General features: G+C 40.9%; 1 protein-coding gene across 1 annotated transcript in view; it reads left to right on the top strand.

Moving 5' to 3' along the window:
• Positions 1-13931: 13931 nt before the first annotated feature.
• ptch1 (patched 1) overlaps positions 13932-14460 on the top strand; it is a 41962-nt gene continuing 41433 nt past the window's right edge. Inside the window, exon 1 of the mRNA XM_028414012.1 lies at positions 13932-14079. Within this exon, the coding sequence (XP_028269813.1) occupies positions 14074-14079 (6 nt within the window). The 5' untranslated portion in view covers positions 13932-14073. The remainder of the gene's footprint in view (positions 14080-14460) is intronic.

The raw sequence follows: 14460 nt of genomic DNA, 5'->3' as shown, positions 1-14460 counted from the left end.
AACCAGAAAGTACAACTGACTGTGACGCCTGTGGATGTTTGTGCATGGGTATAGAATGTGTGCGTCCCCATGTTTGTGTGGCTTGTGAAATACTATAAAAGGCTCCGCAGGCCCTTTACAAAAACAGCTGATTAGTTGCCTGACAACAACAATGTTGAACTGTGGAACAGAAATGCAGCAGATTTCTGCCAGGCGTAGTGGACAGGCACAAAGTGTTTGATCCTGGAAAGAAATAACTGGCCGGTGGACAATATTTCCCTGTCATCCACTCTTCTGAACCACCCCTAACCCAGCATGAACACTGACTGGGACTCAAAGAACTGCATGACTGCACGTCTCAACAATGAGGCCACACAAAAAGCACAGACTCAGCAGAACTGGATGTCCATTTCTCAGGCGTTTAGGCATGCAATTATGTTCCCCTCCACTCCACAATTCACAATCAGGATCGGCAGAATACAACGTGGTGTCTGTAGTAGTAGGACATGTGGAGACGAGGGTACAACTGCTGATAGGACTTTGTTTGAGTCGCTGTATAGGTGAACAAGATGTCTGATGGAAGCCACGTATTGAGTTTTTTTAATGCCCTCATGCGTTTGCATATTTGTGTCAGTGTTTTACGGGATGTTATTCGGCGGGGAGCAGTCCTGCTGAGGGCTAGGCCATGCGTCCATCCATGTAGCGCACACACATTCACCATATGGGGTCCAGAGGGGTTTGCAAGGCCAGGCCAAGCCATGCTTATGGGCCATTTAGCACACATTGCTTTCTACTTCACGGCTACACTGCACTCCTTATACTCACGTCAGACCTGGAAAACTTTACAGTGAATCACAGAGTTAGGCCCCACAAGGCAGACAGGAGCTAACTCCAAGGATATACAAATATATATATATATATTTTTATATCTTTTATATCTTCCTAATGTTCAAATGTTTTCTACTTTTCAAAATAAAAAAGCTTCATCTTTCCAGATTGTTCAACACGATTCAGCAAATGAAATTCAGATTGCAGATTCTCCAGCAATTCAGAGCAATCCTTCAGCTGCAGCAATCAAACTCACATTTTCTTCAGAAAATTCATTTTCTAGTTAAACTAGTGCTGCTGTGGTTGGTTTGAGCTGTCAAAGCAGACTATCATGAAATACAACAATGTAATATACAGTAGCTTCATGCGGTCACCAGTTTATAACAGCCATGTCTTCTACTTCCTGATATGATGACATTATTAACATTGCTTTAGATTATATTTCAAACTTTGTCTTTCCCATAACTTTCCAAATCTCTCACTTTCCATCTATCTCCTCTTTTGCTTTTTTTCCTACTTCACCGTATCTCCTCCCTTCCTCTCTCCTTCCCTTCATCCCTCTCTCCCTCTGTGTGTGGTCTGCAGGCACTGTAAATCCCCGGCTAACACATGGTGCCACCCAACGCGACTTTCAGTCCTCCTTATCCACAGTATCAACTGCCATGTCAGACTAACCGGGTCAAGGCCCTGTATGCCTTTATACTTCCTCCAAGAATCCTTGATGGACTCTTTCCACTTACACGAACAGACAACATGTAACCACTTTGATGAGTCATAACCGGTAACTCACATGTGCTCATTCAGTAGGAAGCTGGTTTATGGCTGTTCTTGTGTTAAGAATTCATCTGTTATTCTAGTGGTGTTTTGTAATAGAGTTGAATTAAAGTGCACTGTGCCAAATTTTGTCTCCTCCCTCTGGAAGGGAGAATAATTACAGAGGCCTCATTATGAGGCCTCAGACAGTAATAGAGAGAAATGTGTGGTTTGACACTTTAGCACTGGGGTTTGTAAATAACCTGATATATCATCATACATACTCAAAACAACAAATGATGTTAGCTTGTGATGTTAACATATTGGTGTGACTTTTTCTGTAAAGTGTGCCATCATTCAAAACTTTAAACTACTTTAAGCTATTATTTTTCTTCTGAATGATAAACTTTGGTTCATTAGAAGCCTCACCAGCTTGTCCTGACTGTTTCATTTTTTTTTTCACGGCAATTCACAGCTGCTGTGACCTGTTTTGTTTCATCATATATACCTCCTGCCTGGCAACTATACAGAAATATCTGAGAATCAATGGTGTTTACCTTGACTTTTCATCCACGGCTACTAGAAGGAATCTCTTAATAACATTTCTTTGTGTCTGCTTAATTCTGTTTGCCTTTTACCTGGATGTTCCAACACTGACTACTATCCAAGCTATGTCATAAACACACATGCTGGTGACAGAGAAGGATTAATCTCATTCAGCTCTGAGGCCCTGGGAACAGTGGAGGCGTTGAAAAATAAAGCCTAAACTCCCTGTCTCCTGGCCTGGCTGGCTGGGCTGGATGGCCTGGCTGGCTGGCTGGCTGGGTGGTCTCACAGGCGCAAATATCATACTAAGTGACCATCCTCTCTACAGTTCACATCAGCATTTTCAAACAAACAGAAGGGCAGAACACACTGCCAGAATGGGAGATAGAGACATGCAACAGTGGGCACACGACCTCTGCTCTGCCTCAGTCAGGCTGGGCTGAGAGGGGGTGAAATGTGGGAAGAGAGTGAAAGGACTGTGAAAAAGGAGTGGCACCAAATGAGAGAGCATATTACAAAACAGTGGCAATGAGCTAGGAGGTAGGAAGGGAGGAAAGGAAGGAGAGTCAGGGAGAGATCTTTGCACCGCTCTGTGTGTGGTCTGAAGACCTCCAGGCTTGTTCCGGGGTGACTGCGTCCTTCCTGGGCTCAGAGAAGAAGGAGCAAAAAAAATAAAATAAAAGAAGAGAGAATTCTGCACAAAAAGGGAATGTTTGCCTTTGCTTGTGTTTGAGCACCAATGAGTGAACTGTTCTTTTATGTGGAATAAGCAAGCAAACACTGGCATGTTTGGCCTGCCGTGGGGAGATTACTGTGTTATTCGCAAATATATCAGGCGGTCTGGCAAACAGCGTTCTTTTTAAACGAGCAATCGCCACAAAGAATGGAGTCCTGTCTCTGATACATTGTGTCACAGGACTTTAAAAACACTTGCGCACCTGTGTGTACTCTGGTGTGTGTGTGTTCTTTGGGGGATTTTCCAAAAGGCACGAATATAATAGATTTGGAATATTACAAGGATTTTCATGATTAAGTCTCCAGCTTTTTTATATGTAATACAATACATGCATATAAATACAATTATAAAATATAAACCTTTGATTGTGCCATGTTTATGTTTTTGTTATGTAGTTTTGCAAAATGCCAAAACAAAGTAAAGAAATGAATGATATAAATAATAAATAGGAGAGGAATTTTGAGCTGCTTTTACATTTCCAAACAAATCAAATACTTTACTGTTACAAGAATCAGGTGAAAACAATAAAAACATTAAAGATGATTGCATCCTATAGTATAAGAGATAAGGATTCAAATATGCTTATTGGATATTTCTGGGGAGGCTCTTTATAATAAGAACAAGCTCTCATTGTTTTAACTGTCAGTACATTTAGGGCTGTAGAGTTCAGTGAGCTGAGATAATAGTTTGTGTATGAGAGAAAGAGAGAGAGAGAGATTCACCCACTCCATTAAATCCGTAAACTGATAACTTTGTGACTGGATGAAGCTCAGATGGGTGTGATGCTGCTGTTATTGTGTACATCTATGCGACACAAAATGGTTTGGAATGCATTCCCTTGCTCTCTCATCCATATTTCCCATCTCTTACTCTCTCTCTCTCTCTCTCTCTCTCTCTCTCTCTCTCTTTCCACTAAAATAACAACTATGGTGTGATATAAATGCATCACAGAAACCCTGAATATGCATACACAATAATGCAATTTTCATTATGAGTATGCACACAGAGCACACATGAATGTACTAGCTCAAAAATCCCAACCGAACACACACACACACACACACACACACACACACACACACACGCCCACATACATCAAAAGCTCACATACTTGAGCTCAATTAAAATCAACACTGACTGAGGCCTCAAACCCTGAAAACCATTTCCAGAGATATTTTGTGTCTCTCCAGTGAAATGTGGGTTGTGTCTCATTCTTGGGGACTGCGAAGGGTTGGAGCCAGGAGGAGGTGTGGTGCCGAACAGGCAGGGTTACATATGAGTCCACTGCTGTGTGCCCCCCCCCCCCCACATACAGAGACCCATATGCAGTAGACTTCTTCAAATAAAGACCCTGATTGGACTCCATCAGTCATCTGTTAAGACTGAACCACAGGTTTTTCCACCTTCGACCTGGAGGTGAACAGATGTTGGCATACACACACAGTTGCCAAAAGGCCAGGTTTGTGAGTATAATTTAAGCCGCTGAAAACCTGACCAATGAGAAGACTTAGTCCATAGAACTGCTATATTCATAGTGAAGTGATTTATATATTATTCCTAAAGTCATTCTTGGTGATTTGTTATCTAGCATCTGGTGCAGGGATTTACAGAGCCCATCTGCTGCTAGTGTCACAGGTAGCAACACATTTTTTTTTCTCCAAATTAGGATTTTTCTTATGGGTCAGCTTCATCATCATAACAAAGTTTTTACACATCCGAAGCTCTTTCAATCTGACATGCATGCAGAATCAGTTAGGATGAGAGCATCTGCAGCCGAACATTGATGTATGCACGGAGTGTTTATTAAGTCAGGATTGTTTCTCAGAATTGCAGCATGTGTTGAGGTCATTAGCCGCAGCCCCACATGGCCCTCAGTCCAAGCAGGATGTCCTGTCTGACAGCAAGAAATAATCAGTGTCATTTGTCATCAGTGACACACACACACACACACAACCACACAAATACAGACTCAGAAAAGACATAAACATAGAAACGTGTCCACACCTTCTTTTTGTCTTTACATTAACATTAACTAACATTAATTATGTTGTCACAGTTTTATTAGCTCACTGGTTCCTGAAAACACTGTGTTGTCTTAACCTTCCCTGTGTTTTCTAAGAAGAAGAACAAAGCCACAGGTTTGGAGTTCATTTTGACCAACGTGCACACAGACTTGTTGAAACATTTTTGTTGCATATTCTGTGGCCCTTGGTTGAATGCACCAGGGCCTCATCTTTACTGCAGTTACCCATGGAGATGTGAGGGTTGGTGACGGGTCAGTGACTTTTCTGCATTGTTCACTCAACTATCTCTTAAATAAGAGTGAGATCCTTGGTAACAGTTTATGAGATACACTTGTCCAAACTGATGGAATTCAGCAGAGCGAGCAGTGCAGTCAATTCAAAGGTTTGGATTTAATATCAGGAGTTTGTGGCAGTTTGTTTTATTAAACAAAGATCAGATTTTGTACTGTATCACACCTCATAGAATGAAGTGTGATACATTGATACACACATAACAAACATACCACGTAATGCAACTGAGATAGAGGAAACCCGTCCAACAAAAATGACAACGGTTGTTTTTGAAACATTTTTGCAACCCACAGTTCTGTAAAGCATAATTTACAGTTTGATTATTAATCAAAGGTTGGATCACTTATGAAATATATACGATGAAACTATACGATCAAAATACATAATAAAACAAGAGTGAAGCTTGACACACACCCTCCCTCTCTCTGTCTCTCATAGAGAAGGACAGAATGTTGTCATTTACAAGACTAGTTTGTAGCCCAGGGTGCATTCCCACTTAATACATACAGGTGTGTCTGCATGGGAGACCTGTGTTCATGTTCATGTGTGTTGCAGGGTCACATCCCCGTGTTTACCCACCCGTCCATCTAAGCAGACACATTTACTGTTTACATCCAGCATGCAGGAATGTTTATGATACTCTGTTAAATATAATGACGGCTTGGTTTGTCTCTGTGAATTAAGGCCTCTCCTATAAAAAGAAGAAGAGGAGGTTCCCCTGGGGCATGTTTGGGGCTCTCTCCTCGCAGCACAATGGTTTTTACACACAACTCTGGAGAGCTATAACTGTGCTGTGTGTGTATGCTGTGACTTCACAATGTCTGTTGAATACAGAAACCCTATCTGTTATTCACTGTGTGATTTAATTAAATTCTGTACTGTTTCAATTCTCTTTAACGAGCCTTTGAAACCATACATCTGAAAATAATAGAGAAAAAAAAACACAAAAGTTACTACTGTCCTAAATGAGTAATGGTACAAATATATCACTGCGGAACTAAGTACTTACTCTCCTTAACTTTAATTAAGTTTCTTCATATGTCCCTCGAGCACAAATTGCAAACAAATGAGTTAAAATAATCAAACAGATGGTCGGTATTATCTTCCATGCACAATCTTTGCTCACCAATTACCCAATAATACCCTAATATATGTAAGTTTGTCTTATAAATTCATTTGAAGGAAAATCAACTATTTCTGATTTTTTTTGTATTTACTATATTTACCTTAAAACTGTATAAAATAGTTTGACTAAGTAATTAAAAGCACTAAAATTGTAGATACCATCACAAAAAAAACTGATTTGACCCGTGTCATGAAATGTATGTCACAGAGCTGTTCTTCAAGTAGTGGCAAACCATTTTGTTTCGCATGCAACAAAACAACTGAAAACAACGAAGCCTGTCGGGCCCCTTGGTCAGAGCCCAGGCCCAGCTAGACCAGAGCCAGATGTGGCTCCCGAGATGCTGATTATGTTTGTCTTGTTTACAAATGCTGCTCAGAGCAGATTCCTTACTTTCTGTCCTCTTTTTTCTTTTTCCTTAGATCTATAGTCACAGACTCTCGTTCTGACATGAACTACAAACAAAGAGGATCCGGGTTCTGTTTGTTAGAAAATTGTCACTCTTTGCCATGATTTATGGCATCAGCGCAGCAGTGCTGATGCTTTTGTTTTCATTCAGGGGACCAAACTATAGCGCTGGCAACAGTTCCCTTAAACTTAGGCTTTGGTCATTATTGACAAAATCAAGCTGAACTTTCTGAGTAAATAAAGTCATCTGTCCCTGAGCAACACAAAACATTGTTTTGTGTGATTCATCGTTATGTCGTGACCTCCCTGTACCCTGATTGGAGGTCAGCCTTTTTTTGTCCCTCATTGTCACTCCTAGCAGGAAATGACCTCACAAGCAGAGAATAAATCCACACCATCGGACAACAACCCCCTTCACCTAAGGCCAAAGGTCAGTGGAGTCATGAGGGAGTCAGAGTGTGTGTGTTTGAAATGTGTGTGAGGCCACTCTCTGATCAGTTGTCAGCGCTGGACAGTTTAAGTGACTTGTGTGTTGGTGGTATGTCAGGCATGTGTAACTGTCCAGCTCAAATAAGGTTTGTTTTTTAAGTGTGTGCATGCACATATGTGTGTGTATCAACTGGGGCAGACACTTGTTCACTTTTGATCACCGGTCTATGTCAAGGGTGACTTTGTGTGTGATTAAGGTCTTCTGGATTTCGTTTAAAGTCATGCATGACCTCCTTTGGAATGACTGCTCAAAACAATGATGGTTGGAGGCCACTTTCCTTCTTCAGGTGTCACTGCCAGTTACCGTACTGGAAGACATCTAAGTTTTTTAGAGGTGATGTGCATTTCCTCCCTCTTCTTATGTTGTGTGTTTGTCTTAGCAAGATTTACTGATATTTAGATCTCTAAGATTACAAATGATTTGTAATGAAATGTTGCAAAACAAATTTGTTGGTTGGTGATGGTTTTTATTTTTATTCTCTGGATTGTTTAGTTGGTCTTCAGACTGTAAACTGTATTCCTCATTTTATAGTTCTCTGAATGACTTCATGAAGTTCAATCCATCACTGACAGTTGTAAATATGTCCATAAAATTAGTCTTTTTTGCCTGTTTATATATACACAGCAGTATGATCAGGGCAGCTCCACATTGCGCTGCATTTTCCATTTAAATGTTATGATGTGGGGACAGAGATGAATGCTGCAACATGGATGAAGTCTTTAAACTTTCTTCCTGAAATGTTTTGGGTGCACTCTCTGTCATCATGTCCCTCACTACAAAGACACAGACGAGAAAAGCTTCCAGGCTGCTTTTCACCTATGAGGCCATTTTTCTGAAATGAGGCTCCATGTGTATACAAGTGTGTTGTGTTTGTTTCAGACTGTTTGACATTTCTGTGCTGCACACCAGCATGGTGGTGAAAAGGACAAATGACTGTGTTTTTATCTGATGTCTCCGGACCCAAACCTGCAAACACAGACCCAGCATTATGGTTGATATTAACCCTTTTATTTCTATCACTTTTTATTCCAATATAACAGACTATTTGCAAGATTAAAACGTTATTGTTGGTTGGAATGTTACTTGCTGGTGAAGTGATGGATTGTCTCTGTAGGTCTGGTTTCTACTATGTATGTTGACATAAAATGTTATATTTTTATTAACATTAAACACATGAAGGTGTCTTTGGTATCTCAGGATCTTAATTTCCACCTTGGGACCTATGATTTGTTTATGAGATTAATCCATCAAATTTCAAACAACGCTTATGTTAAACTGACTCTTCATTCTCAGAAGGTGTCTGAGCTCTATAAAAAGCGAGGCTGACTCCAGGTAAGCTGTGTGTAGCACATATTGTGTATACATAACAATCCTGTTTGGCTTTGGTCCTTTCTTTGTAAAGGCAAAGCAATAATTTAAAAAAAGCCAATAAATCTCCTCATCCAGCTGTGTTTACATTCTACCCTTGCTTCTTGCTTCATATGCTGTTGGTTGGTTCCATCCTTCATTGATGTTGCTTTTATGTTGTGTTGTGTTATTCTCTCGCTGGACATGCTGCACATTGTTCTCCAGGTTCGTGTGTTTAGTTTTCAGCCTAAATGTTCCCCACCAACATTTCTGCCTGGTCTGTGAGAGAGTTATGTGGTGTGCCCGCATCTTGACCAATGTGCATAAATTAGCAAGATTGTTAACAGGCAGTAATTGGGAAAATGGGGGATTTTAGCTACAAGATATACAGACTGGGGCAATTATAACAGCTATTTCCCATCCGCCCCTTGCTCGAATCAGACCTCACAGTAGGTCCACCAGACATTTACCCAAAACAGCCCAGAGGCTCAGAGACATGAATAAGAAAAGCACACAGTCACAGTCACAGAAACACAGGTGTGTGATATTCAGATGGTTGGATAAGGTCTGTAGGTTTCACAACCCTCCATTCACACATTTCAAAGAAAAGCAACCATAAATTCTCCTGCTCATCCTGCTCTTGTTATCACTGGAGATGTCCCAGACTGAACTGTGTTTTGGTTAATTGGCCACTTAAGCTATGACCTCATTGGTACTGTGGGGAAAACAAGCAGATGATGATGATTCTGACGGCATGTTGAAGAGCCAGAAGAAAGCTGATGCAGACGCAGTGGTTTGGCTGCAGGTGGTGTCAGCACCACAACATAGTCAATGATGAGGAAATCAATTAAAACCCACTCCCTAAAACCGTGGCTTTCCACTTGTTCTTTCCCTCTCTCTACTTTTTCCTCGCTTGTGAAATTGAGGCTTAAAGAAATGGGATTAAAGAGTAGAAATGCACAAGACTGCTTATCAATCCCATCTATGTGTTTTTTTATTTGCATTACTGTTCTAATGTGTTTTAATCTTACAACAGACACCTTCAATTGTGTTATTCAAAGTGTGATGGAATTTCAAAATCCGGTAATTGCAGGTTTATTATGCTATTAGGTTCACCTCAGAGGTGCTCTGGTATTCCAAACACTGCTAAATGCAATTTCATCCCCATTAATACAGCTCTTAAGCCGAACCTGTAAACATCCACCAGTGAAAAGAAGCAGCCCCCGACACACCACAGACTATGGCTTTGTTTAAATACCCGAAGAAGACAGCTATGATGAATGATAAGTTTGATTCGGAAGATTGATCGTGCAGCATATATATTTAGTAGATTCATTAAGGGGGTTGTGAAGTTTTATGCTTAGAATAATTTCTCTTAATCGAGGTCGATGCTGCCTGTTTATGAGCGTGAATTCCATTGAGAAGGGTAACAGTTCCCGCTGTTGTTAAGACTCAACTGAACAGGAGGTCTGGGTGAGTAAACAGAGGTCTGGACAGCTTACGAGGTTCTTACCTTTAAATGTGTCACTTTTTCCAGTGGGCCTCCCACAGAGACCCACCTCAGCTCAAATGGAAGTAAGGTACCGTAAGCTTCCACCAAAGTCACTGTGTGCTGTCAAAATGTGCAGGACTGCAGATGTTCATATTTGAAACAAATATATTTGTTTGTGAATCAAAGTTTCCTTTCTTTCTGTAAAGTTTAAAGATGAATTTGTTGTGAAGTCCATCTGGTTTAGTGCCTATTTTTGGCTGTCTAACTTTCCTTTCTTTCTTTTTCTTGTACTCCTTCTTTCTGTGGAGCCACAGCGTTGATATTGTATTATACTGCTTATTTGTTGAGGCCATGTGTATACATTCAGAGCAGCACACGTTTCCTGTTAACATTGGAGGCTGAACTCACTTCCAAAAATTACAGCTTCTCAAGCCAGTTCTGCAGAACAGACCTCTGCCTTGTCTAAATATCTGCCAGCTCCAACATTGTCTATACCAGATCTCAAAGTAAACGTCCGCCAAACAGTGAAGAGGACTGCTACACAAATGAAACTAATAGGACTTAAATGCAGAAAGACAAGTCCTTAAATGCCCTCAAATCAAAATCAATATTCATCTAACATTTTTTGTTTGCAGTCAGGCTCCATCAATCTACACAAGAACCTGACATGACAAATCATTTCCATAAATTTCACATTTCTTCAGAATACCTTCTGGGGTCAAACTTTGCCTGTATCATGCTATGATACATGTTGCTCTTTGTTGCTGCTCGATGGAGAATGCTGGAGTTGGATCCTCTCAGAGCTGCTCTGATTGTGCACACAAAGCCTTTCGGAAATTGGGAAAGGTAAACAGAGGCCAGGCGGTGCTGCAACCTGTCAAACAGCCCCGCGTATGATTGAAGACAATCTCGAGCTGAGATATAAACATCCCAGTAAGCTCTCACTGTGCACCCAGCCCCTCCTGCTCCACAGGCAGCCATGGTGGACCAGGTGGAGGGGGGCTCGCTGCTGGGCCAAGTTAGAGGAGGAAGAAGAGGTGGAGAAGAGGGTAGTTTTATGACTTGGCAAAAAAAAATAGAAAATGGTACCTGTGTGGGGCTTCCAGAGGGGGGAAACAGTGGAGGTGCATATAAAGGTGAAGTCACGTTCATTAGTGTATACGTTTACTGCATGACTCCAAGTCAGGTGCATTGAACATTATTTTAATACCTACTTCTTAAAAAAAAACATTTTAAACAATAAAAACTGAAAGAAAACAGAACTACAAGATTGCCAATTAATTTTTCAATAAAAAGTGGAAGTGGAAAATACCAAAGAAGCCAACATCTTAACTAGATTCCAATATAATTTCATTAAAAAACAAAATCAATGTCAGTCAAAAGAAAATGCTGCCTACATATGTATATAATAAAATCCTTTATTTGACATAGTGTGCTCAGGAAAAAAATGAGAATTCAGAAGGTGTCTTCACCTCATCAACATCCTTAGATTAGTCTAGATGAAGCAGTCTAGACATGAATGGTATATAGATCAGTGCATGAGTTTTATTATATAACAGGAAAACAAGTTATGATAAAGTCTATACCCACAATTCTTACCATTAGTAAGTACTGTGCAGCTAAAACCACATGCTTCTCTGAATGAATGGAACACATCACATGATCCTTTAAGCACCAGGGACCCCTCACTCTCAGGCATCCACGTTGTTTTTTTTCCTGCTCTTTCCCTTTTTTATCAGTGGAATGAAGGAGAGACAGAAAGAGTGTGTGTGTGTGCGTGTGTGTCTGTGTGTGTGAGAGAGGACATTCTTACTTAATTGGGATCTTGAATGCATTTGTTTTCAATAAAGAGGTGTGCTTTGTTTGCATTCTCTCACTTTCTCTCTCTTTCTGCTGTTTCCTCGCTCTCTGTCTTTATCAATGCACTTCACTAAGTGGCTGCCTGATCCCCCAGCACCACTCCTCCACCTATAGACTTATGATGGCTGGCGAACTGCCCTGCTGATTCCATTCATAAAGCAAGTACAACCTTTCCTGTTCAATACACACACTGAAAATCTGAGCCCAAATGTTACAATGACTGCAGGTAATTGACACACAGTCAAACCTCACAATGAGCCTCTCTATGATGAGACTCAGTTTTTGACTTAAGGATAGTAATGTTTTGGCACACTTCAGCTTTGAACTGTAATCCACCTGCAAATCATAAATCGGAACATGCGCTAAACAAGGTTTTCCCACTTTTCCCATGGCCACTAGCCAGCGACCAGCCTTGAGGGGTATGAAGGACCCTGCCAGGGGTCAAACAAGGTGATTGGCTGATGAAGTCATTTCGGGATTAATGCCCAATTCCTCCAGATCTTACAGGAACACTTCATCTCCTTTCCTCATTAAGAGATCCATGTGGCTGTGGAAGAAGACTAGATAAAAAAAAAAAACATTAAGCACCAGAATCCTTGGTGCCACATACCAACCTTTAATGAGTGCGATCCTGATGGTTTTAAACATTGTTTTGAATGTTTTCAGCATGTTTCACGTGTGACACGGTGTGGTCCTCTCTTAAGAGTTGTGACTTCACCCGGGAGTGATGCCAAGGGCTCCTAAAAATGCAGGAAGAAACAAAAAAATGTTATGGATCAACAGAGGAGGATGCCATTAATGTTTACACTCAGTTAACTTTCACAAGCTTGAGCCTGTTATCATGGGTGGATGCACTTCTACATAGGTTGCTGGGTTAATTAAGTAGAAAACACATTCTAAGTGAGACGACGTCTGCTGACTTTTCTTGAGTTTTTATTTGTACCTTTAAGCCCTCATCCCATATTCCTATTGTGTCTGTTTCCCATAATCCTAATATGATTTTGGGTGAACTGTCCCTTTAAGGTGTCATGAAAAAGACTAAAAACTTGATTGTCTCACAAAATAAAACACTATGTCAATGCAAGTGCGTTGTGAAACATCATGCATGACAACAACAACAGCATGAGTAACCTTGTTGACCTTTGTTGCTCACCAAATCCAAACTATTGCCTGCAATAACAAAAATTGGACTCAAGTTCTTCTTTCCAATAGTGAACAATTAGTGCATCTGATCCATATTAGCACATAATGATAAAAAAAGGAAATATGCTCATGTTCAGTCAAGAGTGTTTTGGCATTGTATGTGCATACGTATTTCATTAGTTCACACAGATGCTTGCAGTATAATCTCCCAGAGTATTTTTACTGGCATATCTTTACAGCTTTTACACTACTCGTAGGGGGAAAAAACAATTTTCCACAATGACCCACGGCGCTTTGATGGAGTCCTGCAGCGTTACTGTCAGGACAACAACCTGAACATGTCTATAGCTGTAGAGATGGTGCAGCAGTCACATAGACTGCTGTACGTTCCACCGAGACAGGCCTCGTTCTGTTCGTTCAGGAGCATTAGGGGGCATTGCAGCCTAACTTTGCTCCCCCTCAGATGCATTTCCCCACTTCTGATGCCAGTGAAGTGATATTATTGTTGCAGTGGAGGTGCTGTTCTCTACATTTTCACCCATGTTGATAACTTTTCTGAACAATGTTTACACTCCACATCTAAGCCTATGTACGGCAGTGTGTGTATTCCAAATTTGTACAAATACAGCCTACTGTGTTTGTGCATCTGCACCTGTGCATGTACAGGTGTGTTTTAATGTCAAACACAAAATTTTATGAAGCATGTAGCTGACTGCTCTCTGAAAGCATGTGTGTGTCATTGTCTGACACATGCTGCTGTGCACGGGTTTAGAGTTGATAGAGTTTAGTTTTGGGATAATCACGTGACAGTCAAAGGAGTCCTGCCTATGGACCACCCACGTGGCCAGAAAAAAAAGGAATAGTCATGTAATTGTGAGTGAACCTTTACTGACGCAGAGCACGATGACTGCGACCAGGGTGGATTACGCGTCATTTTTTTCTCTTCACGACACTAAACCAGCTCTTTTTATCTTCATCGTAGCTGGCGCCCTTCGCGCCTTGCGGGGTGCGGATATCACGGATTTGTTCTGAGAGCTCTCCCCACCTGGACTGATGATGGTAAGTGCGCGGCTGGCAACCAGACGAGCAGCTGCTGTGCTCAGATGGCTCAGGTGTGAAGTCCAGGCTGCTGATATAAAGACGCTGATGTTTAAATCATAGTCTTTTAATTTCTTAAATACACTTAAGGGTATTGATGCTTTGAGCGTGTGGATTAAGTTTATTTCTATTTCCTTGACAAGGCTTAAAATGCTTTGCTGTGCGCATATTTTGGCCGAATTTGGGAGACGTTTGGCATACGTAACTGAACTGGAAATGTTCTGATAACAAGTTACAAATGCATCCTCAGGTAGTTCACCTGGTAACATTTGCGTAAAGACGCACTGTCAAATAAAGGCACAATGTCGACATTAAGTAGGTGTTTTCCAGATGCGAGGATTT

The sequence above is a fragment of the Parambassis ranga genome, chromosome 9 (genome assembly GCF_900634625.1).
Source record: "Parambassis ranga chromosome 9, fParRan2.1, whole genome shotgun sequence".
Classification (NCBI taxonomy): Eukaryota; Metazoa; Chordata; class Actinopteri; family Ambassidae; genus Parambassis; species Parambassis ranga.
Note: the sequence above shows the minus strand (reverse complement) of the source record. Positions and strands in the feature narration are given on the sequence as shown.